Source organism: Columba livia, chromosome 26, assembly GCF_036013475.1.
Source record: "Columba livia isolate bColLiv1 breed racing homer chromosome 26, bColLiv1.pat.W.v2, whole genome shotgun sequence".
Lineage (NCBI taxonomy): Eukaryota > Metazoa > Chordata > Aves > Columbiformes > Columbidae > Columba > Columba livia.
Window position 1 is genome coordinate 5,195,770 of NC_088627.1, and position 24,603 is coordinate 5,220,372.

Genomic DNA, 24,603 nt, shown 5'->3' on the forward strand with positions numbered 1-24,603 from the left:
AGCACGTTTCGTTCAGCTGTCCCTGCTAATCCTCGGCAATCCGGCGGGACAGGAGACCTGTAACCTGATCAGGGTTCGTTAAGGGCTTTAAAGAGATTAATTGCCAAAAGCACCAGTTATGACTTGTAGCACCCCCATCCCAGCCTGCTGCCTGCCCTGGGAAGACCTGGAGGGCCCCGGGCTCTGCCCGCTGGGCTGTGTGCAGGGATCCCCTAAAATTGCAGTGGTGTAATACTCAAAATGAATGAGTTTGGGGTTTTGGGGCTCTCCTTCCAGAGGTGGGGCAGCTCCGGGTGTTCACCTGTGAGATGGTGGCATGTCCCAGTTCCCACGCATGGCACCTTCCCCCATGTCGGTGCGTGTCTGCAAAACAGGGGGCACCCAAACCTTGGCACCCCGAGCCAGGGCCGGCACGCTGCTGTCGCTCCGCGGTGTGGGGATTTAAGGGAAAAAAGCCCCAAACTTCCCAACTCTGTTACTTCAAGGCGGATTCGTTCCATCAGCAAAGGTCATTTGGCAGAGCTGGAAATGGGGTATTTTGGGGCACGACCGATCCCAGTGTGAGGACACACGGCGCTGGTCCTGCTGCCCGATGTCTGTGAAGGACCGAGCTCCCGGAGTCACGCGATTGTGCGATGGCGGAGCTGAGTGGAGCAAGGAAGGAAAGGAAGGAGGAAAGGGAAAGAAAAGCAACCCACAGCCCTTCTTTCTCTGCCCTCTCCCACTCGCAGCACGGCCAAGCTCATCCCCGTGCCGTGGGGTGGCTGACACCAGCCTCTCCAGATGGAAATGACCCCTGGGCAGGGTGCTGTACCCACCGTCCCGCATGGGACCCCGGGCACAATGAGGCATCGCGACCCAGCAACGTCCCCGGGGTGCATCAGCCCAACGCCTGTCCCCCAGCACAGTGACGCTGGGCTGACGCCGGGGACTATATCAGTCGGTGACAGGCAGGAAAGGAATCCGCCGAGGGAAGCCAAGCGCAGGCTCCTCTCGGCTCTCCCCATCGCCTCGCCTCTTATGGAGAGGAGCAGGAGGGAAGAGGAGCCAGGAGCAGCTCCCGTTATGGAGAAGCCCTGGGGAAGCCCTGGCTTGTACGGGTACCCAGCGGGGCCCCAGCAGGACATGGCAGGGACAACATGCTTGGGACATGTCATCATCCATGGGGACAGTCCTGAGACATGGCTTGAAGCTGCCCGGCCGCAATGGGACAGGGGAGGTGGGTTTTTCCCTGGGAGATGCACTAATTACCCCCAGGTTTTAGGCAGCGGGCAGGCATGCCGGGAGCTCCATGGGCAGAGGGACTCGTTGCGACAAAGCACACGGGGATTTAAAAAATCAGCAGGACCACGGGCGGGATTGACACCTTTACATGACATCTGATGGGTCCTGGAGAGGAGGAGGAGGAGGAAGAGCTCACACCAGGCCTTGGTGCCTTGGCCGGCAGCAGCCAGGCCATTAACCTGGCCTCACCCCGGGGCTTTCCGTGCTCCTAATTCCCAATTAGCGCTGACCCCTGGTGTTCAGGCTCAGCCCGTCTGCCGAGGCACCAGCACAGGACGTGCTGGGTGCTCATGGGGTGCTGGGGCGGCTGGGAGCCCCAGTGTGTTGGGGCCGCTGCCCAGCGGGGTTTTCCAGGGCCAGCTCAGAGCGATGCCCATTCGCTGGGGTGCGAATTATTCGAAAAACCTCTTTGTGCAAACCCACAGAGCGTAAAGAGAATCAAAACCTGGGCAGCTCAGCACGGGGACAGGTCAGGACACGGCTGAAACCCCCGGGACCGAGTCCAGCTCCTCAGGAACCTCCCCCCGGAGCCGGGGAAGCAAACGCCCCTGCTCTTTCCCATGTGTTATTGTGCTGTGCAAATATTTGCTTTGGAAAGCGCTGCCTTGCCCGAGCCCCGCAGCCAAGGCTGTTCCCTGGCAGGAAGGCTGCTCGCACCCGGCACCGGGGATGGATCCTGCTCACATGCAAAACCCTGACCGTTATTGACGGGAAAACACCAGCCTGGAGCTCCGAGGATGCTCTGGGGAGATTTGGGACCTTCCTCCTCCTCAGCCCCCTCTGCAGCCAGGAAATCACACAGGGAAGGGGGCAGTGGGGCTGGAGGGGGGTCAGCACCCCATCCCACAGCACCCTGGGGAGCAGAGAGAGTGCGACAGGCACACAGAGGATTCAAGGTTATTGAGGGGCTGCACCGAGCTTGGAGACCCCAAAATTCTAGGAGATGGGCTGGGAATACACCTGCAGAGGGAAGAGCCTTGGGAAGCTGCTTGAAGGTCTTGGAGGGAAATCTCAGAGCCTTTTTTGTGCTATTTTTCAACCCCAGTTTGCTCCTAGAAATGCAGTTTTGGCTGATGGCAGCAGGAGAGGGGTTTGCGGTGGGAGCTGCGCACAGCTGGGGGTTCCAGGGCAGGAATGTGGGGCAGGAACCCCCACGGCGGCGGCATTTGTGGCTCTGCCCGCGCTCCCCAGCCCTGGCCTCCCCAGCGCCGGGAGCCCGACCAGCCCTCGGCGGCTGGGACACTGGCCTTTGTTTCGGAGAATAAAGTTAGCGCTGTTACTCAGCCTGTCGCTATTCCAGCAATTCCTGCCTCCGCTTTCGCTCAGCAGCGGGGAAACATTCCTGCCTGGGGGCTGCCAAGAAAAACACCCACCGGAGGGACACGCGGGGACGGGGACCGGCAGCACTGCGCTGCAGGGACATCCGCGGGACTGCGGGTCCTCCACACCGACACCACCCCCGGCTGTGGACTGCTGCCTGGTTTGAGTCCCATTAGACACCATTCCAAACACGGGACACCAGTAACTCATCCCATCAGTGTGGCGGGTGGCTTGTGGTCCCTTGGGTGACCAGACAGCAACTGGAGGACATGGGGACGAGGTGTGTCACCTCTGCTGTGTCCCAGAGGTGAAGCATTATTACCCAGTGCCAACAATTTCATAGAATCACAGGATGGTTTGGGTTGAAGGGACTTTAAAGCTCCCCCAGTGCCCCCCCTGCCATGAGCAGGGACATCTTCACCAGCTCAGGGTGCTCAGAGCCCCGTCCAGCCTGGCCTGGGATGTCTCCAGGGATGGTTCATCTACCCCCTCTCTGGCCAACCTGGGCCAGGCTCTCACCACCCTCAGGGCAACAATTCCTCCTCATGTCCAGCCTGAATCTCCCTCCTTTAGCTCTTTCCATGGAAAGCTTTGCTGATGCCAGTGGGGCTCCCACAGCTGCAGCCACACGGGGCTGTGCTTTTTTCTGCTTTCTGCCCTTCACCTTGTGACAGGCAAAGCAAACAGGTCCCTCTGTCCCCAGGAACCTGCCACGTCCCCGTGCTGCTCCTCCGCTATCGCCCCGAGTGGAAAACGGCGGTTGCGCTGATAACGCCTCTTTGAGGGGTGAAATAAACAGCTCACGCCAAAGCTGTGGCCTCTGCCAGCTCCTACCGACCATGGCTGTGGGCAGGGGATGCGGGTGGGGATGCGGGTGGGGGATGCGGGCAGGGGATGTGGGTAAGGGGATGCAGACAGGGAATGCAGGTAGGGGATGCGGGCAAGGGATGTGGGTAAGGGGATGCGGGCAGGGGATGTGGGTAAGGGGATGCGGGTGGGGGATGCAGACAGGGAATGCAGTTAGAGGATGCAGGTAGAGGATGCGGGCTGGGGATGCGGGCAGGGGATGCGGGCAGGGGATGCGGGCAGGGGATGCGGGCAGGGGATGCAGGAACAGGGCTGGAGATGATGCCGTGGCTGAGCTGGGAGGTTTGCGGTGAAATCGCAGCCAGGCTTTGCTGGGAAAGCAGCCGTGGGAGCTGTGGGGGCTGCGTTCTGCCAGCCCGGGGGCTGACGTGCCGGGGCTGAGCACATCCAGCCTGCCTGCGCTGATTCCTCTTTCACTCTGGCTGGTGCTGGCAGGAGGGTGGACAGACGGAGATCTGAAACCGAAAGCCACCGGTGGTGGGTGACGCCAGCACCCTCCTCCTGCACCCATCCCTTCCCCTGCACGGGAAGCCCCAATGGGGAGATTTGGGTGCTGGCTTGGCTGGCACCTCCTGCCTGCACTGGAATGGAGCTGTAGGACACATCAAGCCTCATGAGAGCCAAGAGCAGGTCCTGCTCCATCCTTTTTTGGGGGACAATCCTCTCCCCTCCACTCCATCCCAGCCCAGGGAGATGCTGGCATTGCATCCTCACCCTTTCCTCTGTGAAACCCCAGAGAACAGACTCCCACACCATGTACAGCATCCTAAACCCCACTGAAAAATCCTTGCGAGCACCAAGATCCAACAGCTTTAATCTGCCCGGCCAAGGACTATGCAGAAAAGCCGGGGCAGCACACCCGCAGCTGGGGCTCCGCGCTACAGTGCCCAACGCGGGGAACAAAGGGAGGTCGGAGGCCGAGGAACGTCCCTTCCCAGCCTTGGGGACATTAAACAAACCCCGAGAGGCCGTTCTTTTGTCAGCCCCGCAGGTCAGCCGAGGTTTGATCTACAGCCCAGCGCACCAGGTGGAAGAGTTCCCGGCCAGGGTTTTGGATCAGCTCCCTCCGTTTGCTCCTGGACACCGGGACACCACTATTCCCCAAAAACCCTGCCTGTCCTTTCAAACCCCCTCTGAATCAGATCATAGGGTTGTATTTTCCCCGCTCACCCTTGTCCTAAAATCCTTCAAATCTTTCCTATATCTGAGAACAAATTTTCAAGTGTGCCAAGTGGTCTCATCAGCTCAAAGCCTGGAAACGTCCTACATTTAAGCCCAAGCTGCAGCGCGGGCTCCCGAGATCACAACCCTCCAAGCCCCCATCAGCTGCTCTGCTTTCAGTCCAGGGTTTTAGCTCAGATCTCCCCTTGCTGTCGGAATTTTGGCCAAGCTGAAGCGCTATTTCCACTGGAGAAGAGCTGCTCAAGGTTTTGGTGAGAAAGCTCTGAGGCCAGGACGTGTGGAGATCCAGCTGGGGTGGGAAAATAGCCACATTACATTCCTCCTCGCACCCTGGGCTGTTGAAGCAGGTGGTAATACGCCCCAAAAATCTAATTGAAAAGGTAAAAGCATCACTTGGCGTTGCATGGCCGCATGTTTGGCCCATCCTGAGTGTGGAAAAGGCAAAATATTCACACTCACTGCAGCTTATCCACTTTAGAAACCTGTCAATTTAGCCTTATAAAAGCATTATAAACTGAAGCCAATTTAATGTTGCTATCTCCCTCTCCTAGGCGCTTTGATAACCCCAAAGTTATGTACATAAATAACGTCAAACGGCTGCAACCTCCCGTACTGCGCACAGAGAAAGCAGCCAGGACACAGAGCTTGCTGTAATCTCAGAACACCTGCAGAACAGGGCAGAGCAAGGGGGATTTATTACCTGTCCTCTCACTCTGCCCCGGCCAGGGGAGCCTGAGCCGCAGGGTCACCGGGAGAAATTCAAACAGTCCACTGAGAGTAAATAACCCAGCCCCGCTGGGGCTTTTGCGGGGTTTTGGCGCCGTGGTGGTGGTGCGGACGATGGGGGGTTTCAGAGACGTGGGGGGTTTCTGGGCTCACCTCATCCCACAGCACTTGGTGGGACGGAGCTGGTGCTGCTGGCAGGGCCACCGGCACTGGGGACACACGGCAGCTCCGGCATCGGGCACATGGGGCTCGCAAGGCACCCGGTGGCTCATCACCTCCTCTTTCCAGCCTGTGTCCTGGGAGGAGACAATTAAAAGGTCTCTGAGTGTGACACACGGCACAGGGACGCCCAGAGCTGGTTGGGGAGGGTGATGTTCCCCTCACACCCCACCCTGCTGCAGCCCGTCCTGCCCGCACGGGGCCCCGTCCAGCCTGGCCTGGGATGTCTCCAGGGATGGTCCATCCACCACCTCTCTGGCCAACCTGGGCCAGGCTCTCACCACCCTCAGGGCAACAATTCCTCCTCGTGTCCAGCCTGAATCTCCCTCCTTTAGTGTAAAACCTCATTAATGTTTATAAATATATGAAGGGGGAGTGTCAGGAGGATGGAGCCAGGCTCTTCTCACTGACAACCAGTGACAGGACAAGGGGCAATGGGTGCAAACTGGAACACAGGAGGTTCCACTGAAATATGAGAAGAAACTTGTTGGGGGTGAGGGTGGCAGAGCCTGGCCCAGGCTGCCCAGGGGGGTTGTGGAGTCTCCTTCTGTGCAGACATTCCAACCCGCCTGGACACCTTCCTGTGTAACCTCATCTGGGTGTTCCTGCTCCATGGGGGGATTGCACTGCATGAGCTTTCCAGGGCCCTTCCAGTCCCTGACACTCTGGGATGCTGTGAAAACCATCACCTCCTCCCCGGCTACTGTCTCTATTCACAGGGCTCCACTGCAACACCTCCTTTCACCCCGTTAATCCAGTGAGATGCGCCAGAGCAGCTGCTCGCAGCTCTAATTCACACCCGGGAGCAGCATGGGCTGCAGACGGGCAGGGGAGCAGCTGGCACGGGGTTTTGTGCCAGCCGAGCTCCTCGAGTGTCTCAGCAGCTTCATCTTCCACGGGGACAGAGCAACCCGGTGTGGGAGCATCCCTGTGCGGTTTGCATGTCCCCCAGCACAGGGCACAGCAGGACCTGGGACAGACCCGGGCTGTGGGGCAGAACAACGGTCACTGAGATTTGGGGGGACATGGGGAGCGGTGGACACCCCCCTGAGAAGACAGGAGGAAAGGGAACAAGGGAGTAGCCGCTGCTGGGGCAATGAGAGGGTGTATTTCCTCAATTATAGGATAATGCTGGTAATCCCGGCTTTTGAAGGTTTAGGCTGGAGGATGAGGCTGCGTCCTCCCACCCATGCAACGGCCAAGGAGCTCCAGTGTCTTAGCTGTGCCGTAAACCAGGGAGCGGAGCAGCTCCCCCTGCCCACAAACACCAACCTCGGCACCCAAACACCCCGCAGCACCCCCGGGTCTCCCCTGAGCATCAGCTGCCATAGGGGAGATGGACCCTGCAGCCCAGCCCACGCGGGGGCTCCTGGCACACCAGGGCCAGCAGCATCTGCCGTCACCTCTCCGGGATGCAAGTCCCGGCTCTTCCCGGCTGCCGGGAGGGTTTGCACTTACCTGGGGCCGCAGGGAGCTGCTGGGGGATGGTTGTGCTGCAGGGAAAGCAGCGATCCCAGGAGCATCCCGGTTTCTCCAGGGATCACTGCCTTACACTGGGAATTTCCTTTATTCCAGCCAAAAAGCCGTTGTCCCTATTGCTGGGGCGGGACGGTGAGGCAGCAGCGAGCAGGACACACACAAAGCCAGATTTGAACACTTGTTTTCCCCTGTGGTCCCACAAAAGCCTTAAATGTCTCTTTTATTCTCCCCATCGCAAGGAGTGAAGAAAGAGGTGCCTCCAGATAAGGAACTGGAGGAATGACCGAGAGATAGGGCTCGGTTTTGGCACCAGATAAACCACGTTCATCCAGCTGGGAGCTGGCTGGGAAACAGCTCGTCCCTGCGGTCTCTCCCGGCTCATCCGCGCAGCCCGGGATGGCCCCGGGGTTGAGGTTGGACGTAGGGCAGCCTGCCTGGATAAAACAAATCATCGGCTCAACAACTACCAGGCAATTATTGCTATTAGCAATGCCACCCATCTCCAATTCCCTGGGCATTACTGGGAGGTGGAGGGGACCCGGCCGCTCCCAGGGGCAGGTCACCCGTGACGTGGGACAGCGGTGAGGGTGTTCTTACTCACGTCGCTCTGCGCCCTCTGTCACGGGCAGAACCTGCCGAGTGTGAGCTGGAATAGCAGCATCCAGCCCCAAATGAGCAGGTTGGGTTTGAAGGCCGCCTTCTTCGGGAGGGCACGGCACAAAACCCCCAGGTTTGTGGTAGGAGCAACCCCGAAGCTGCACAGAAGGACACACGTGTTCCGTGTGTCTGATGGGAGCGGCTGAGGGACCTGGGCGGTTCAGCTGGAGAACAGGAGCTGAGGGGAGACCTTCTGATCTCTGAACTGCCTGAAAGGAGCTTGGAGCCAGGGGGGTCGGGCTCTGCTCCCCAGGAACAAGCACCAGGAGCAGAGGAAATGGCCTCAAGTTGCGCCAGGGGAGGTTGAGGTTGGATTTAGGAACAATTTCTTCCCCAAAGGGCTGTGGGGCATTGGAACAGGCTGCCCAGGGCAGTGCTGGAGTCACCAGCCCTGGAGGGCTGGACAGACGGACATGAGGTTCTCAGGACATGGGGCAGGAACAGGGGTGGGTTGTGGTTGGACTCGATCTTGAGGGTCTTTCCCAACCAAAATGATTCCGTGATTCCATTCTATAACTCCACGGTCCCTCGCAGGTTGTTGTCACCATAGGGAAGGGCTTTGTCTCTCCTGCCTTCCCACCACCCACAATCAGGGTGTTTCTTTCAGCCTTCCCAGGATGGCAGCACTGCCCATAGAATCACTTTGGACCCTCAAGATCATCAGGCCCAACCAACCATCATGATCTCAGCTACAACACCCTGGGCAGATAATCATCCTTTCGGGGACCAATTCCTCCTGAGTCCCATCACGGCAGCAAGAAAACCTCTCTGTGAAGGGGGACAACGCTCAGCCTTTGCGACCGGAGTACGTAGGGACCACGAAGAGCTGCTGGGGAGGAGGAGCAGGGGAAGAAACCAGCCGAACTCGTTACTCGGGTGATATTTGAAAAGGATGGTTAGTAAGTAGCATGTTAACATGATGTCCAGTCTTTAAGGAATGCATCCAGGCTTCATTAGGGAGCAGTAGTTAGGTGAGTCACGCTGTGGCCATGCGGATTTAACTGGGATTTCAAGCCCAAGCGACCTGTAATTGTATATTAGCAGAGGGATGCTTAAAGTAATCAGCTGTTCCAGCCACGCCGGCCGGGTGGTTACAGGGGGAAGGGAGGAGGCTGGAGGGGTGTCCTGCATCCAGCCCCTCCTTGGATTACAAGGCAAAAATATAGGGCAGGCAAACACCCCAGGGAATGCGCTGCTTGGTGGCTTTTCCTTTGAAGGCAGTGACACCGCTCCTGCTGAAATTGGGGGTTGATAGTGGCGAGATAAGCAGGGTATATATGTCACGGTGGCAGGAGAGGGCAACGATCAACCACCCCAGCGCCATCGGCTGAGCCCCAAGCAGCCCAGCGCTACCTCCAAGAGGGACGTCCCCATGTGTCACCCAAGAGAAAGCTCCTTGCCCGGAAGGAGAGGTGGGAATGGCCCTTCCATACTCAGCTCTGACACCCTGGAGAAAACGATGGGAGCTCTTAGGAGTGAAAAATGCAAGTTCTCACTTGTATGAGGAACAAGAGCACGTTACACATCGCCCTGCGCCTCCCCGGGCACCGCTCCAGCCTAACGCCCATCTCCAGAGCCACGGGCCCACCTACACGTTCTGTTCTCTCCTAGAAATGCCATTACTTCCCCTTGGCAGCACGCTCGTTAAGGGGGTACAAGAACACCCATCCCATCTCACAGCTCGTTGTGCAACAGCTTGAGGCTACAGGTTGACTCTCTTTCCCCCTCCTTTCCGAAGAAAACATGACTTCACAGCAGCTGTCAGTCACTCTCCTTAATAACTTGGGATGCCAGTGGATGATTTCCATCAAATTTGTCAGAGCCATCAAGTTTCTACAAGCTGGAAATGGGTGGCCGGGCATGGGGATCCACCCAAGGCGAGGGAACAGCAAAGCGACCGCAGCCGAGCCGGAGCCGGCGCCCGGCACACGTGCGGCTCTCACCGGCTGGTGAGCTGGGGGAGGAGAAGGAGCAGGGAAGAGCAGGAACCCAAGGAGCCGGTGGTGGCTTTTGTGGCAGCATGCGGGGGTGTGGGGAGCGGGAGGCTCGGCACAAGCTGGTCTCTTGGTGCGGTGGCTCGGGAGGGGCAGGGACGCCTGAGCTTCCAGTTTGAGGCTGGATGGAAGAAATCAGAGGTGGGGGAATGTGGCTGACACAGGAATTCATGGAGCTTCCCGCTGTGCCTCCCTGCCTTACGAAAGGTAAACTGCATTTGGAGCTAAACAGCGCAAATGCCCCATGCACAGAACAACAAAAAAGCGCCTTTGAAATGCTCTGCCTCCACAGCAGCTCTAACACGAGCTAAATCCTATTTGTAATACAAAAACCTGAAGCAGAACTTGCAGCAGCCGAGAGATAAGGCGGGAGGGTTCAAGGGCAGAGCACAAGCTGCACGTTTCTCGCTATCGGCCGTCACCGTCCCAAGGCTCCGCGGCTCCCTGGCCAAGGGGACGGGGTTTGTACCGCCCTGCGGCAGCTCAGCGCCGTCCCAGCCCCGCCGGGAGCAAACTGCCCTCCCGGTATGTCCATATCAATGAAGCATTTGTCTCGTGCTTGGCACCGGGCGTCAGCGCACAAGGGTCCGTGTGCTGGATCGCCTAAACACGGCTATAAATGGCAAGAGGAGCCGCACAGACAGACTGTTCTCTCATTCGGCGCGATCTCAAACGGCGGAGTTAACACCCGCGCTGCCCGAGCGGCTACCGAGGAGGACGGCAGGCGGGCAGAAACGCTGCCGTAGTACAACAGAGGCTAATTAGGGAGATTGGGATACAATTAGAATGCCAGGCTGGGTCTAGCTACTCGCCTGCATGCGGATGGTGCCGCCCTCGGCGCTGAGCCAACGGATTGAGCAGAGCTGAGAGCAGGAAGGCTGGAGCAAGACGCTTCTTGCATTCTGCAGATTCAAGTTGAATTCCTGCCATTTCAGTGATTTTGGAGCTCAGCCAGCCATCCTCCCAGGAGAACAGCAAGCCTGCAGATGTAGACCCTGCACCGCGAGCCCTGGAAGTGATCAAGCTGATACAAGTGAATACTTTTTGGATGCATCTCAAGACATCGATCGCGCACCAGCCCTTTGCAGAGGTGCTGCCGGGCATGGGCTGTGCTCACACGCAGTGTGGGCTTCTCCGGTCCTGACCCAGCTGGGCCCAGGTCTGGGTAGAACAGCGGGGTCTAAAAAGAGGGGATTGCTGGGGCAGAGCCACAACCACCCCAGCAAGTCTGAGAGGAGCCCTGAGACACCCGGCACACACCTGAGAGGAGCCCCGAGACACCCAGCACACACCTGAGAGGAGCCCCGAGACACCCAGCACACACCTGAGACACCCAGCACACACCTGAGACACCCAGCACACACCTGAGACACCCAGCACACACCTGAGAGGAGCCCCAAGACACCCAGCACACACCTGAGACACCCAGCACACACCTGAGAGGAGCCCTGAGACACCCAGCACACACCAACACCCCCACTAGAGTCCAAATCCCATTCACCAGTCACTTGGGCACAACCCGATTGTCCGTCACCCTCTGTTCAAACAGGAAAAATAATGACAGACTACAGGCTACGGAAAAAAAAAATATGGTTTTGTTGTGTTGTTTTTATTTGACAATTAACAAAAGAGGGATCCAAATCCCAGCGGTAAACATTAATAGCTCCTTTCTGATCACAACCAGTACTTTCCACGAATGTCCCTTTGTGTTCTCTGATCCACTCCAACAATGACAAGCCGACTCTGTCAGGGCTTTTGCTGCTCTGCTCAGGATCACAAATCCAGAGGCAGCTTATTCACCAGAGCATCAACAGGCCCCACCACTGGCACCGAGAAGACAACTGGCAAACTAAGCAGATATTTGTGAGCCGCTCCCATGGGCAAGACGCTCAGGGAAGGCAGAAGCTTCGCGCTGGGTCGCGTGCCAGCGAGAATCGAGCATCTCATGCGGCTGCCAACTGGTTTAGAGACACCAGCCCCGCGAGAGCAAAGCGCTGCTCCAGCGGGTGACAGGGACACGGCCTCGCATGGTGCCGGCCCAGCGGCAACCACCCAAACCTGCTGGCAGAGGGGAGCTCGGCCCAGGCTGTGAAATGCGGACATGCAGAGTCAGCAGGTTTGCCCTGCGCTGGGTGGGTGCAGTGGAACCAGAACTGCCTGTCGCTCGGCCAGGGGAAGTGAAACCTCATCCAAGGCTGGAGGGCAAACAGAGCCGGGGAGCCCCGACATCCGCGGATTCAAGGGGTTTCTTTGGGATATAAACCTCCTGGAGCCTCTCACCCTCCCCTTCCCAAGAGGAATCGCTTTGTGGGTCAGCTACACAAAATCAGCAAGTATTAACTACTCAAGCAACCTGATGAGAACATCATGGAAAGGCAGGAGCGAGAGTCGCCCATCCTGTCCCCACGGGGACCTCGGGTGGACACCGAGGGGCCGCCTCCCCCAGCAGCAACCAGAGGAACCACCAGGAAAACACAACACTAAAAACCAGTGTTATAAATAGAAACCTCCCTCAGCCACCAACAGCCACACAGCTGCCGTTTTGGTTTGAGGGACCGAGGAGCCCTGGCCAGGTCCAGACCCAGGATCTCACCTCGTTCCCCTCGAGGAGACAGTGGGTTCGGAGACTGGTTCTTAATGGGAGCAGAGTCACCCAACACGCCGCCAGGACGAGAAGCAAACAAGAAATCCAACCAATTTGAATACACTGTATTTATTTGTAACAGATTCTAAAGAATCTAGTGAGTCTATGTCAAGCCCATCGCATGACAAGTGATACAGGTGTAGGAAAAAAAAAAGACATTTAAACCAAAAAAATCAAGTGTCATTCAAGCTACCGGAATCTTGCAATTGCCCCTCACAGGAGGCAGCACAGTATCACTGCAAGGTCTAGAAAAATTCAGATTCAACCCATTCACAGGAGTCCCACCGCACACACACCGTCAATCAAAAGTGCAATCTCAACATTAAGTCGCCCTGTTGGGAATCTCGACATCTGTAACGGGAAGGAGGGAATCTCAGTTCAGTGCGCCTACGTGGCTGTGGGCAGGGGGTGAGCAGCCTGTTCAAAAAGCACGGTACATGCCATCTATGTTCATCTGAAGGTTAAAACGCGAGGAAAATATATATATATCTTCCCTTGAAGCCGTGAGGCGGCATCTCAAAGCAGTTTTACCTTGCACTGGGGAATCTCAGCCCCACCGCGTGGATGAGGCTCCGGGCACCAGGGATTTCGGGGCTGTGGTAGAGTTGCCGCAGCAGCTTGGCCGTGAAGGCAAAGCTGTTCTAGGGGAGGCGGTTAAACCTGTAGTAACTACATCGTTAGTGACACTTTTTCAGCTCTGACTGAACAGGAAGCAAAGCCGGACCGGCTGTAAATTGGTTAGTTTGTGTTAAGTCCAAAAGCCCCCAAAATCACTCCCCCCCCAACCCCCTTACACCCACTCCACCCCAAAAAAGGGAGCAATCTGGCTATGTGCATTCCAAGGATCTAAGTCTTTTATTAGAGCATTGTCTGCCCAGCTATTCGTTACAGTTTTGTCACAAAAAAAAACAACAAAAAACCCCAAATTGAAGGAACTCGAGTGTGCCGGCCCGCAGAGCCGCGGTGTTACCGAGCAGCACCGGGAGCGCGGTTAAACCGGAGCCGACGGTCTCCCCGGAGGGACACAGCGACCCCCGTGAAAAACAACTGTGCTCTTCGACACCCAACGACTTCAAAGCCACAGTTGACTGAAAGCCAAACCCTCCAGGGGGTTTGTTTAGAAAACACATAGGTTTGGGGTTTTTATTTCCAACTGACTTTCGCACAACTTCCCACCCCCCCGCCCAAGCGGAATTTCTAGCTAGAGGATGAATTTCAAACGCTATCAGCGGCTCACATGTGGAATCACCTAGCTGGAAATAGCTGCTTTTGAAGAGAGGACCTGCCCGAGGGAAGATCTCCAGCCACAGGAGGCTGGAGAAGGTCTGTCTGTCTGTCTCCTAGAAGGACACAGGCTCCAGCCCCACCACAGTAAGAGCTGGAGGTAGAACTGACTAGTGAACTAGTTGGTTTGTGCTTCAAAGGACAAGCCTCATCTCCCCGGATAACCCAGCTGGTTTTCTGCCTTTGTGCATTAAAACCACACAGCATGCCGAAAAAAAAAAATCATACAAGCAGCATTTCAAATTCCCCTAGAAAATACAGGATTAGGTAGAGCAGCCTGGACAGACCTGCCTCCCCGTTTATGGACACAATCACATTTTGGCACCACAGACTTGGGAGCTTGAGTAAATTCATCTGCAAGTCCCTGGTGCCTTTTCTCCACAAAGCTCTGCACGTTCTCCCCCCGCCCCCAGTGTCCCCAGTTTCAGGCGTCCCCACGGGGTCACTCGTCCCCCCCCCAGGCGCCAAGCCATCAGAAAACCTCAGCGACACGTAACCCGCATCCCATTCGTGCTTCCGCGAGGCTACTAGAAATGATCTTACGACCCCCCCACCCCGCAACAGAAACGTTTTGCTCTCTGGACATCCCCACTCGAGCTCTCGGGATGTCAGCCCCTGCAAAAGAAAATGAAGGTTTACAGTACAGTTGTGTTTATATTGTTACAGGCACTTAAACAGGATTCTTTGGTCCATCAAAGGAATTAGCCACTCTGGCTTCTATCTTCAGAAACCACAAGTCTGCACACCCATAACACCTCCCGCACTAAAACAAACATAAATCCCAATTCAGATCCGTTTCAGGGCAGTGCAGCTCTACCTCAGCAGAACTCTACAGTCTCCCCTCGCGCTTCCCTGCCCTCCAGGATTCAAAAAGCAATCGAGTCTTCCTGTAAACGTCCGAGTTCTCTCATTTCCAACGCACTGCACTTCCCATCACAGTGTACAGCAGACAGGCCTCGTTCCAGCCACCCCAGGAACGAGACGCTTACGAGTCCAGGAAGTTTCCTTTGCTTAGAGTTCTAGAAAGTTTTTTTTTTCCTCTTTTCTTTTTGCCCCCCACTCTCCCCATTCCCCAAGGCAAGGAAATACCTCGGAGGACAGACCCTGATGTTTGTCCTGGCTCAGTTACAGGGAAGCCACGTCGGGTAGGACTGATTGCAAGGCAGGAAGGGTTGCACGTGGGCGACGTAGTAGTTGAAGTTTATTTCGCTGACGTAAGGAGCTGGCTGGTAGTAGCAGGTAACGTTTGTGATGGTGGGGATGATGTTCTGCTCAGCCAGGACTCTGACAGCCAGCATGGCAATGAGGTTCAGGGTCTGCCTCCTTTCGTGTCCCATGAGACAGACCGTGCTCTCATTGACCACCCTGTGGAGGGTCATCAAATAGTCATATCGTTTGCTCTCCATCCCGACAAAGTGGCTCTGAAGGTAGCACTCCAGCTTCCTCTGCTGCTCCCCGATGTCTGAGAAGTCTATGAAGAACCTGGAGCACATGTATCGCTGTAGCACCTTCATATCCGCTTCCGATTTGGGCTTAAAGCCCCTCACCAAGAGGTTGCAGTATTTCAGAAGCCCCCCACCTCTGATCTCCTCCGGGTTCCTCGTGGCGATCACCCTGCTCCGCAGATGGTCCATCGCCTCCTCGAAGTCCCCGTACATGCTCTCCCCGGTGACCGTGGGGTGGAAGCTCTCGGACATGGGGTTCTCCGAGCACTCCCCAAACAGCAGAAACGAGTCCAGGATGATCTGGAAGGAGTCCACGCTGAACTCAAACTGCCGCCGGAGAGAGTCCACGAATTTGAGCTCCACGTTCTTCCCGCTGTTGTTGGAAAGCGAGATGAGGCTCCAGCGGTCGGTCTCGTTACAAACCTTCACCAGCTTCTGCACGTAGGCCTCCTTCAGAGTCATGGGGGTGATCTTGTCTTTGTTGACACCTTCTGGGAGGAAGTCGAGAAGGCAATCCATGACCACGTCCTTCACCAGCTGGAACACATCTTCAGTCTTCAGATCCACACCGAAGATGAGGTCTAAGTCTTTGTACCCCAAGCCACTGTCTTGATGTAGAACGTGACTGGCTGCTGAGCCATTCAACCTTACGTTATGCACTGCGATTCCTTTCTTCTCCAGGCGACTACGGACAACCTGAGATATAAAGAGAGTCAGTGAGAAGCAAGAACACGTTCTTGGAGCAGCCTGGCTACGGCAGCAGGATTCACTCCCTGCGCTTTACGGGTCACTCCAGTGCCAGACAGCGAAATAAAAAGCTAATCCATCAGAAATAGGTCACTTTGGGAAGCATCCAGTCTGGCCAGCAGCTGGGGGCAGCTCTGCCTTACCGATTTCCCTGAGTTAAAGGGCTCTTACTGCACATCAACAGCTGTTTCTGCTTCCACTACAGCTGCCTGCTCTCCCCTTCCTTCCCCACCAGAACCGAGAGATTAATTGAACTCTTTGGGGTGCGCTCTGCTCCCTTCACCCCCCGTAGCCGCAGCCAGACCTTCCAGCCACCAAGCCAAGCGCAGCCGATCCAAAAAGGCCTTTCCAAATCCAAGGCGGCAGCACAGTCTGCGGCAGTCCCTGTTGATTTAATCAGGGCGGCTCACGCCTTTCAGCCGTCCCCTCCGCCTGTCGAGATTCATTAAATGCAAATCAAGATGCCAGAACTGCTCAAAAGCCCCAGCCAGGCGTATGCAAGTTCATGTCCTAACTAGTAAGTGTATCCTAACAATTTCCAGTGTGTCAGAGCTTCGTGCTGAACTTGGCACGCTATCAAGCGCAAGAGGCAGCTTTCATCTGACGGGTGTTACTCCAGCGATTTTCATGCTGCCTGCTCAGGCCCGGCACACCCACCGGTACCTCCAAAGCTTTGTTCCTTCAGAGCTAAGCTGAATCATTTGCCCGATTACTTAACATGCAGGAGGCCAAAATAACCCCAAGACCAAAAAATAAACTACCTGGACACCAGCTTATAATTTGAGTTTAACTGAGCTCAAAGATCCCAGGATGATTAAGTTTGCATCTTCCACCAGAAGCTCTTCCCATCCCTCACCCTGCTTTCATGTTTCTCTCCAGCAATTACCAGCTGTCCTGTGTGCCCCAGCTCGCCAGTCTGCTCAGCCGGTGCTTGAAGCAAGGTTAGAGCTTGAAAGAGCCAAAGCTTGGGATACAAACACACAAATTATATCCCTAGGAGCCAGTTTGACTGGGCTGCTCAGCCCTGCGAGGTTGTCCCGGTCTGAGAGTAGAATTCCAAACCTCAGAGGGGCTGCGACTCCGGCGTGGTTGACACGGCCCTGAGCAGACAGCTCTGGGGACACGGAGCGATGCGGCTCCAGCGAGTCGCAGCAGCTATAAAACCGCCCCTCCGTGAGTCTTGTTTAGAAGAATTAATAAATAAAGGGGAAAGAAGTAAGGAACCCTTAGCATGCCACGGACCGCATGGTGACCAAGCTAAGACACCGTGCTACCAAGCTCCTGCCACCCCAAGGTGCCCTTGCAAACAAACTATATCTTTGTACCAAACAATGCACATTTTTAAACACATTAAGTCTCACAATGCAGCTTCTCTGCTGGCGTTTCCCCTATTACTCCTTGACAGGAGCTGTTGCTGCTCAGACTAGAAACACAACCGGGCTCCTGGCCAGCCCAGTGGTGACAGTGTCATGTCACACAACAGTTCACCATTGGAAGCCCCAGGTCCCCTCCAGCACATCCAACCCAGCCAGGGAGACAGTCTGAAAACTGAATTTACTCCTAAAAGAGACACTGGGTTATTGCCCCACACAGAACAAACTCCAGGCAGTGCATCCAAGGGAGTTCCTGGTGCGCAGTGATGCCAACTGACCCACTCACCCAAGGCACGGCTCCAGCGCTACTGGTGGCGTTAAGGGTTTTGTGTTATTAGGCTTAGAGCGAGACAAGATATAGGTCAGAAAAGCCTTAGATGCAGAGCTGGGAGCAGTGCTTGGAGAAGAACCCATCCCAGATTAATTTCCTAACCCCAAAGAGCAGCTGCTTAACCCCTTTCTGGGCCTGGCTCAGGATCTGCAGCATTTCAGACCCATAAGCTTCAGGCTTACTGGAGCTCCCCAGGCTCACAGTTCCACCCATACGAGATGTATCCAGAAAGAAGGATAAAAAATCCAGCTACTTCAGGCATTTTCATCCCAAATCACCACAAAAACTTCCAGCCTCGCTGCTTCCCCAAGCACAGGAAGCTACAGCCAACCCGTCTCAACCCGAAGCGCATCTCCCGGCTGCTGCCGGTGGGTTCAGTACGTGTTTTCCCCGAGGGTTGGATATTTCGAGGGTTAGCCAGCTGCTGACCTGCTTCCTAAAGCAGCACCTCACGTTACGTGTGGTTCAGATAATTGAGCCTGACAGCCCGGCGCGCGCAAACCCTGACCTGCCGCTTCCCACCTCCCACAACAGCAGCCAGGCAATAAATAAGTGCCTTTTAGGTTACTTGCTTCACATTAGTCAGCCCTAAATACAGGGTCTGCCAGCGCGGTTGGTCAGAATTACAGCCCTCAGTTATTTAGTGTTTGAAGTTGCTAGTGGCAACATCCTTTTCAGCAGCTCCGACACCAAAATGCTTCGGTTTTATGGAACTAAACAGTAATAAGCGGTGGAACATTTGATGCTGCACCGCGCTGGGATTTTAACAGCGCTGGTGTAAACTCCCTTAACGCTGGCCTGGCACAACCCAAGAGCAGCGTCCTGACGGTAGCTCTGAGCTGTCATTCAGTTTAAAGCTTTAGCAGCCAAGATTTAGCAGTTCTGCCCTCAACAGATGCAGCAGGAACTCGAGGAATTCAAAATCAGCTGAGGCTTTCGTATAGCCGAGTCTTTCAAATGTCACCTTTCCATGTTCTCAGGCTTAAGCACAAATATTCCTCAAGCAGCTGAGGCTTCAGAATCCCAGTGATTAGTTTATTGTGAAAGACAGTTTGGTTTTGGCTTTGTGAATAGTCTTTTTAATTAGAAGCTAACATGCCCGATTTTATATTTGATGAGTCATTACTGAGGAATGAAGTTGCCTCCCAAACATGAATATGCATCAGCTTATTTGAACTACATTGTTAGTTTAATATTAAACACAGTTATTACTTTATGGTTAAACTAACAGGAACTCTTCGACAAGACAGAGTCTTCGGCAGACTCTGGAGGGTACAGTCAGCGTGATGAGAACCAAAGGACACTGACATCTGATCCAGCATTTAAATTAATAACCGCCTCCTACAACGCACAAGCCCATCACGTCCCCAGCGTGAAGCCATTTCATGGAAGCAGCTCCAAAAAGCCCTTCTTGCTTTGCCCACCCCCATTTCACAGCTCCCTGGGCACTAAATCACCCCAAAAGGAGGAAGGCAGGATGGGATGAAGCCAAGCAGGGATCCACAGCACGAGTCGCAGCAGCTCCAGGGGTCAGGCATGAGTTCTAAACGCATGCGGTTCTTTTCTAGAGGAGGCTCCTTCCAGATTCAAACATTTCTGCTAAAACTGCAGCAGAACAGATGAAGGGAGGCACCTGCCAGCCCCACCGAGACCTCCAGCACCACGAACCGGGGCCAAGGAGCACCCAGCACCTGCAGAACGATGGGGTCCCCCTGCCCCCCCACCCTGTTTTTAAACCCCCAGCCCCCGCGGGGGGACCCGCAGCCGGCCGGGAGCTCTGCCGGAGCCCGGCGGGGCTGGCTCGGGGCCCGGCGGGCCGCTTACCGCCGCCTCAGCAGTTTTATTTTCTCCCTGACCCCCACGGCAGCGGGGCAGAGTCCAACGACGGGGCGAAGCGCGGCCTGTACCCCCCCCAGCCACCCCGGCCTACCCAGGCCTGCCCGCCCCGGGCCTCACCTGGACGATGGTCCGGGGCCGCACCGAGAGCGTGGGGAAGTTCCCGCGGCCGTGGATGGGCACGGCCTCGCCCAGGATCTGGTCCAGCCGCTGCACCTGCTCCCACGTCAGGACGCTGAAGCGCTCGCCGAGTTTCTCCGCAGGGCCCGGAGCGGGCGCGGCCTCCGCCACCAGCATCGCCCCCCGCAGCCCGAACGCGCCGGAAGAGGAGCCCGAGTCACCCGGAAGTGCCGGGAGGAAAAAAAATAATAATAACAACAACAAAAACAAGCTGTTTGAGAGAGGAGGGTCCCGCGGGGCGCAGGCGGGGAGGCGCGGTCGGTGCCCGAAAGAGACGCTACAACGGACGAACCGGCCCGCGCCGCTCCCCGCCCGCCACCGGCTACGCTGAGCGCTGCGCTGCCCCGCGCCCGCCGCCCCTTTATATAGAGCCCCCGACCGCGCCCCCATTGGCCCGGCCCAGCCGCCAATCGTTGCCCGGCTCAGCAGCCACTCCGGCTCTTTCATAGGCTCAGGGTGAAGGCTGGAGCTGGGCTGGGCGCCAATCAGCGTGGGGGAGTACGAAAGAGGAGGGGCGAAGGCTGGAGGGGGCGGGACAGGCCGGTGGAGCCCCGCCCCTCCGGAGCGGCGTACTGCGTGCGGGAATCCCGGCGCTGATTGGTCGAGACAGGGCGAGTGTTAAAGGGACAGTCCAGCGACACCCCAGTGATGCCCCATTGACGCCACATTGATGCCCCATTCATGCCCCATTGATATCACACTGATGCCACGTGGATCACAGAATCACAGAATCACAGAATCAGCTGGGTTGGAAAAGACCTCAGAGATCATCGAGTCCAACCCTTGGTCCAACTCTAGTTACCACATTGATGCCCCATTGATCATCGAGTCCAACCCTTGGTCCAACTCTAGTTGCCCCATTGATGCCCCGCTGATGCTCCCTTGATGCCCTGTGCCCTGGTGTCCCATTGATACACCATGGCCAGGTACCCCCCAGCCCGGTGCCCCCCAGCTGGACACTCCCCACCCCAGGGCCCTCTCTCCCCAGCCAGCAGTGTCCCCAGGCACCCACCGCACCCACCAGCTGCGGGGAGCTCCCACACCCAGGACACACAGGGTCACATCATGGGGTGACACCCCGGGGTGACAGAGCCCACCAGCTCGGGCGGCTGATGCCGGGTGCTCCCAGCCTCAGAAATTCAACTCCAGCCTCTAAAACCCACCGCATGGCCCTGCACTGGCCAGGCCACCGCCTCCTCCTCAGGCCAGCTGTGTCCCCAGCCGCTGGCCGCCCATTTCCTTTCATCCCAACAATTCCCATCACTTTAAAGAGCTCATTTCTCCGCAGCATTTAACCCTGCAGACATTTCCAGGAGGCGCCTCCCCGCCGAGCCGCGGCCCAATGCCCCACGGTGCCATGGACAGACGGGCACAGCGCCAGGACCTGCATCTGCAGCCTCCACTTCCATTTGCTCCGTTCCTGCTCGCAGCTTGGATCCATCCTTAGAAGCTACGTGCCCTGTCACAGAGCAAGCCAGCACTGGTTTGCTCTTACACTCTTGCAAGCGTTTATTGCAAGAGTAGCACCTGAAAACCCCCAGGCCCCCCAACCTGGGGCACAGAATCTCAGGGAGGCGGCTGCAAAACTCTGCCAGGCTGGAAAGTCCGTCCCTGAAGCTGGGGCTCGATGGCAGTGCTTTGTCCCCTCCCACGTCCCAGGGACGTTCCACTGGAAGCTGGGGTTGGCTACGGAAAGAGTGATGGGGAGGTTTGGTTTTGGGGGGAAATGGGGTGTTTAGGAGCACCCACAGCTGGGGCTGGAGGGGAGAGCAGGTCCTGGGGTGCCCCAAATCCCTGGTTTCCTCTAAATTCTTCCCCACATGTTGCACCAACAGCCCCAGGGGTATTGTGTGCTGGGGAGTCTCTTCATGCCATAGGGTTTCGCTCTCTGGAGTAATTCCACCAGGCATCTCCATTGGGATTAAATGCTGCTCCTGGTTACGCCCCACGAGGCTCCGAATTGGGGTGCGGGAGGTGCTGCCCTGCCAGAAAGTGATTTTCCAAGTAACTTGATAAAAAATCAGCCAGCCACCTCCCATTGCAAAACCCTTTTGATCCTGTCGGCAAAACAGCTGCATCAGGAAGAGTTTCCCAAGAGGCTGAGAGGGGCCAAACGGCTTTAGGGATCGAGATCCACCCCACCAGCCCATCCCGGGGTCCGGCCGGGGGGATCTGGGAGCGGGAGGAGGGGCTGCCTGGGTGCTGAGCACCCCACGGGCAGTGCGGGGGATCCCACCACCATCCCTGGGTGATGGGACGGGATGCGGCTGCGGAGCCGAAGGGATGAACAAGGCGCTGTAGATCCTTGGGGACGAGCCGGTGGGCTGGTGACGAGCCAGGGGACACACGCAGGTGCTGCCGGGGCCGAGAGGGACAGGCAGGCTCATTGCTCTGGAGAAAACACGGGCTCATTAAAAAGAGCTGACGCGTTCAGGCCGGACTAGCTGAGCTGCTCGTTAACATCCATCACCAAACGATTACCCCAAAGAGCTGCCGGCAGCGCAGCCGGTGCGGGAATGGCACCGTGGCCATTTCCTTCCAGCTCAGCAAGGGCCGGTCCCGGCTGCGTTCGGTTGTTTTGTTGGCAATTAAGGAATAATCACCATCTTGGAGTGAAATGCGGGCGGATCCTGCTGCCTGTGTGATGGCACGAGGGTTGTAAAGCCCATTTTAGGGGTATAGGGGTGGCCCAGAGACTCGGGCATGCTGTGACCCCAGTGTCCCCGTGGATGTGGGGTTGGCAGCGTCCCAGTTGTGCCCGGGGACACTGGCTTCGCCCTGCCGGGAAATCAGCTGGGGAGGAGCTGGGAGCCGCCCCGGCGTGTGCGTGGGGAGCAATGGGGCTGGAGAGCGGCAGGGGCTGCGGGGAGGGCGGCTGGGGGTGCAGGTTGAGCCCCCCATCTGAGCGGAGACCCCCGGGCCATTTGGGACCTTTTTCAACCCTGAGCACCCATCATGGGGGAAAAGGGCTGGAGGAGCTGGGGATTGTGACAGCCCAACCTGGAGGTGACGAGAGACCTGGGGGACACCCTGACCCGCCTGGGACTGGCTCTGTCCCACCCGCATTTACGCAGGGTGTGTGTCAACTCCCTGAGCAAGCAGGAGGGACCAAGCCCTTCTCCCAGAGCCACCAGCGTCACGCAGTGTCACCCCGGGGCAGCAGCAACGCTCCCTGGCAGGGCAGGGACATTCCTCCTGCTCTGCTCCCTCAGCAGCCCCTGCCACAGCATCGCCACCGTGCACACCCCAGCCACGTCCCACGCTGTCCCCATGCACATACTGCCTGTCCCTGTGCCTGACACAGCTGTCCCCATGCACATACTGCCTGTCCCTGTGCCTGACACAGCTGTCCCCATGCACATACTGCCTGTCCCTGTGCCTGACACAGCTGTCCCCATCCATGCAGCCACTGTCCTGTGCACGCCTGGGCTGCCCTGTGCACACACAGCAGCTGTCCCTGTGCACGCATGTGCTGTCCCCATGCAGATGCCAGCTGTCCCCATGAACACATGTCACCGTCTCCATGCAAACACCCACTGTCCCATGCACATGTGCTGCTGTCCTCACACACATGCCACTGTCCCCATGCACATAATACTGTCCCCACGCACACACCCACCTCCCTGCACCCGCTGTGGGTTTAGGAGGTGAAGCCACCACCAGACCTTCACTGCTGGGACACTCATGTCCCCATGGCTGTGCCACCATGGCCCCGAGTGGCCGCAGCAAGGCCAAATGTGGTGTCTCAGGCAGCAGAGCTGCACGGTGAGCGCCCATGTCACTGCCTGGCACAAGGGGTGTCACAGCTCTGTTCTCAGCCCGGGGTCCCCATGTCACTGGCTGGGACCCCCAGACCCTTCAACATCCCCGGCTGCCTCCTGGAATTAATGATAAGTGATGACGCCGGGACACCCTCGCCCTGGAGAGGGACACCTCGGAGGCCCTGACATGAAAGGGAGCGCAGGGTGTTATTACCCCGGGTGACACAGAGCTGGGGAATGGCACCCGTCACCTCCCCCGGCTGCTGCAAAACGCGCAGGGGGGACACGGCACCGCCAAGGCACGGGGAGGGGGACACGGCACCCACATGGCCCCAGAGCGGGGCAGGGACCGAGCTGCCCCCTTGAAGCTGCTTAGGGTGTCACTGGGGGTGTCCCTGCCCCCCAGGCCCCCTGTGGCATGAATGTTGACCTGCATGTCCAGGGCCTGGTGGCTTCCTGGTGACATCACGCGCTGTTTTGCTTGGGGTGACTTGTGCTTTTAAAGCCGTGGCAAGGGATGACCCTTCTCGAGGCCACTCATTTGAGTCTGGTAGGGAACACAGCCAGTCCCTTCCCTTTGGGTTTTTGGCCTCCGGGTGACACCCGGGCACGGCTGCGGGTGGTGGCAGCTCCAGTGCACCCCGTCCCATCGCCCGCCAGCTGCTCGGCATCACCAGGCCCGTCACCCTGTTGAAGCTCGTGGGAAAGCTGGGGACCAGTGGGAGCTCTGCTTTGGGGGGCTGCTGAGCCTGGAACTGGTGACACCACGTGTGACTTCCCATCCCTTCCCGAAGGGTCTCGGTCCTTGCTGCTCGTGCAGTTTGCTCTGCCCCTCGCTGCAAGCCCGGGCTTTGTGCGGGACCACGCAGAGGGAAACTGAGGCACAGGGGTGCCTGTGGTCCTGGCCAGGGCAGATTCCTGCACGGGCGGGTGTTACGGAAAGAGCCATGAATGCCTTGGCACACGCGTGTGCAATGAAAAGGTTCGTCCCGCTGAGGGTCCCTCTATTCTCCTTGTCCTTGGTGCCACTGCCACAGCCAAATGTGCTTTGGGAGGGAGCTGGGGGGGGGTGACAGGGGACAGCGGGGGCTGCATAGCAGAAGAGGCATCAACACCAGCACCGCAGGGCCGGGGACACGCACAGCACCAACCAAACCCCCGTGCCCACCCACCCCCGGCCTCTGCGCTGTGTATGCTTTGGCAGTTGCTCAGCGGTGACTGCCCAGCCCTGGAGGGCTCATTAGTCCTTCCTCATTAACAAAAGTTACTCATCC

The 24,603-nt window shown here is 57.2% G+C and overlaps 1 protein-coding gene across 1 annotated transcript; it reads right to left on the reverse strand.

Moving 5' to 3' along the window:
- Window positions 1-12,425: 12,425 nt before the first annotated feature.
- TENT5B (terminal nucleotidyltransferase 5B) lies at window positions 12,426-19,916 on the reverse strand. Its single transcript, XM_065041527.1, has 2 exons — window positions 19,509-19,916; window positions 12,426-15,797 (listed from the first exon to the last, which is right to left on the reverse strand). The coding sequence occupies exons 1-2, from the start codon at window positions 19,683-19,685 to the stop codon at window positions 14,778-14,780; spliced, it is 1,197 nt and encodes a 398-aa protein (XP_064897599.1). The 5' UTR covers window positions 19,686-19,916; the 3' UTR covers window positions 12,426-14,777.
- Window positions 19,917-24,603: the final 4,687 nt, after the last annotated feature.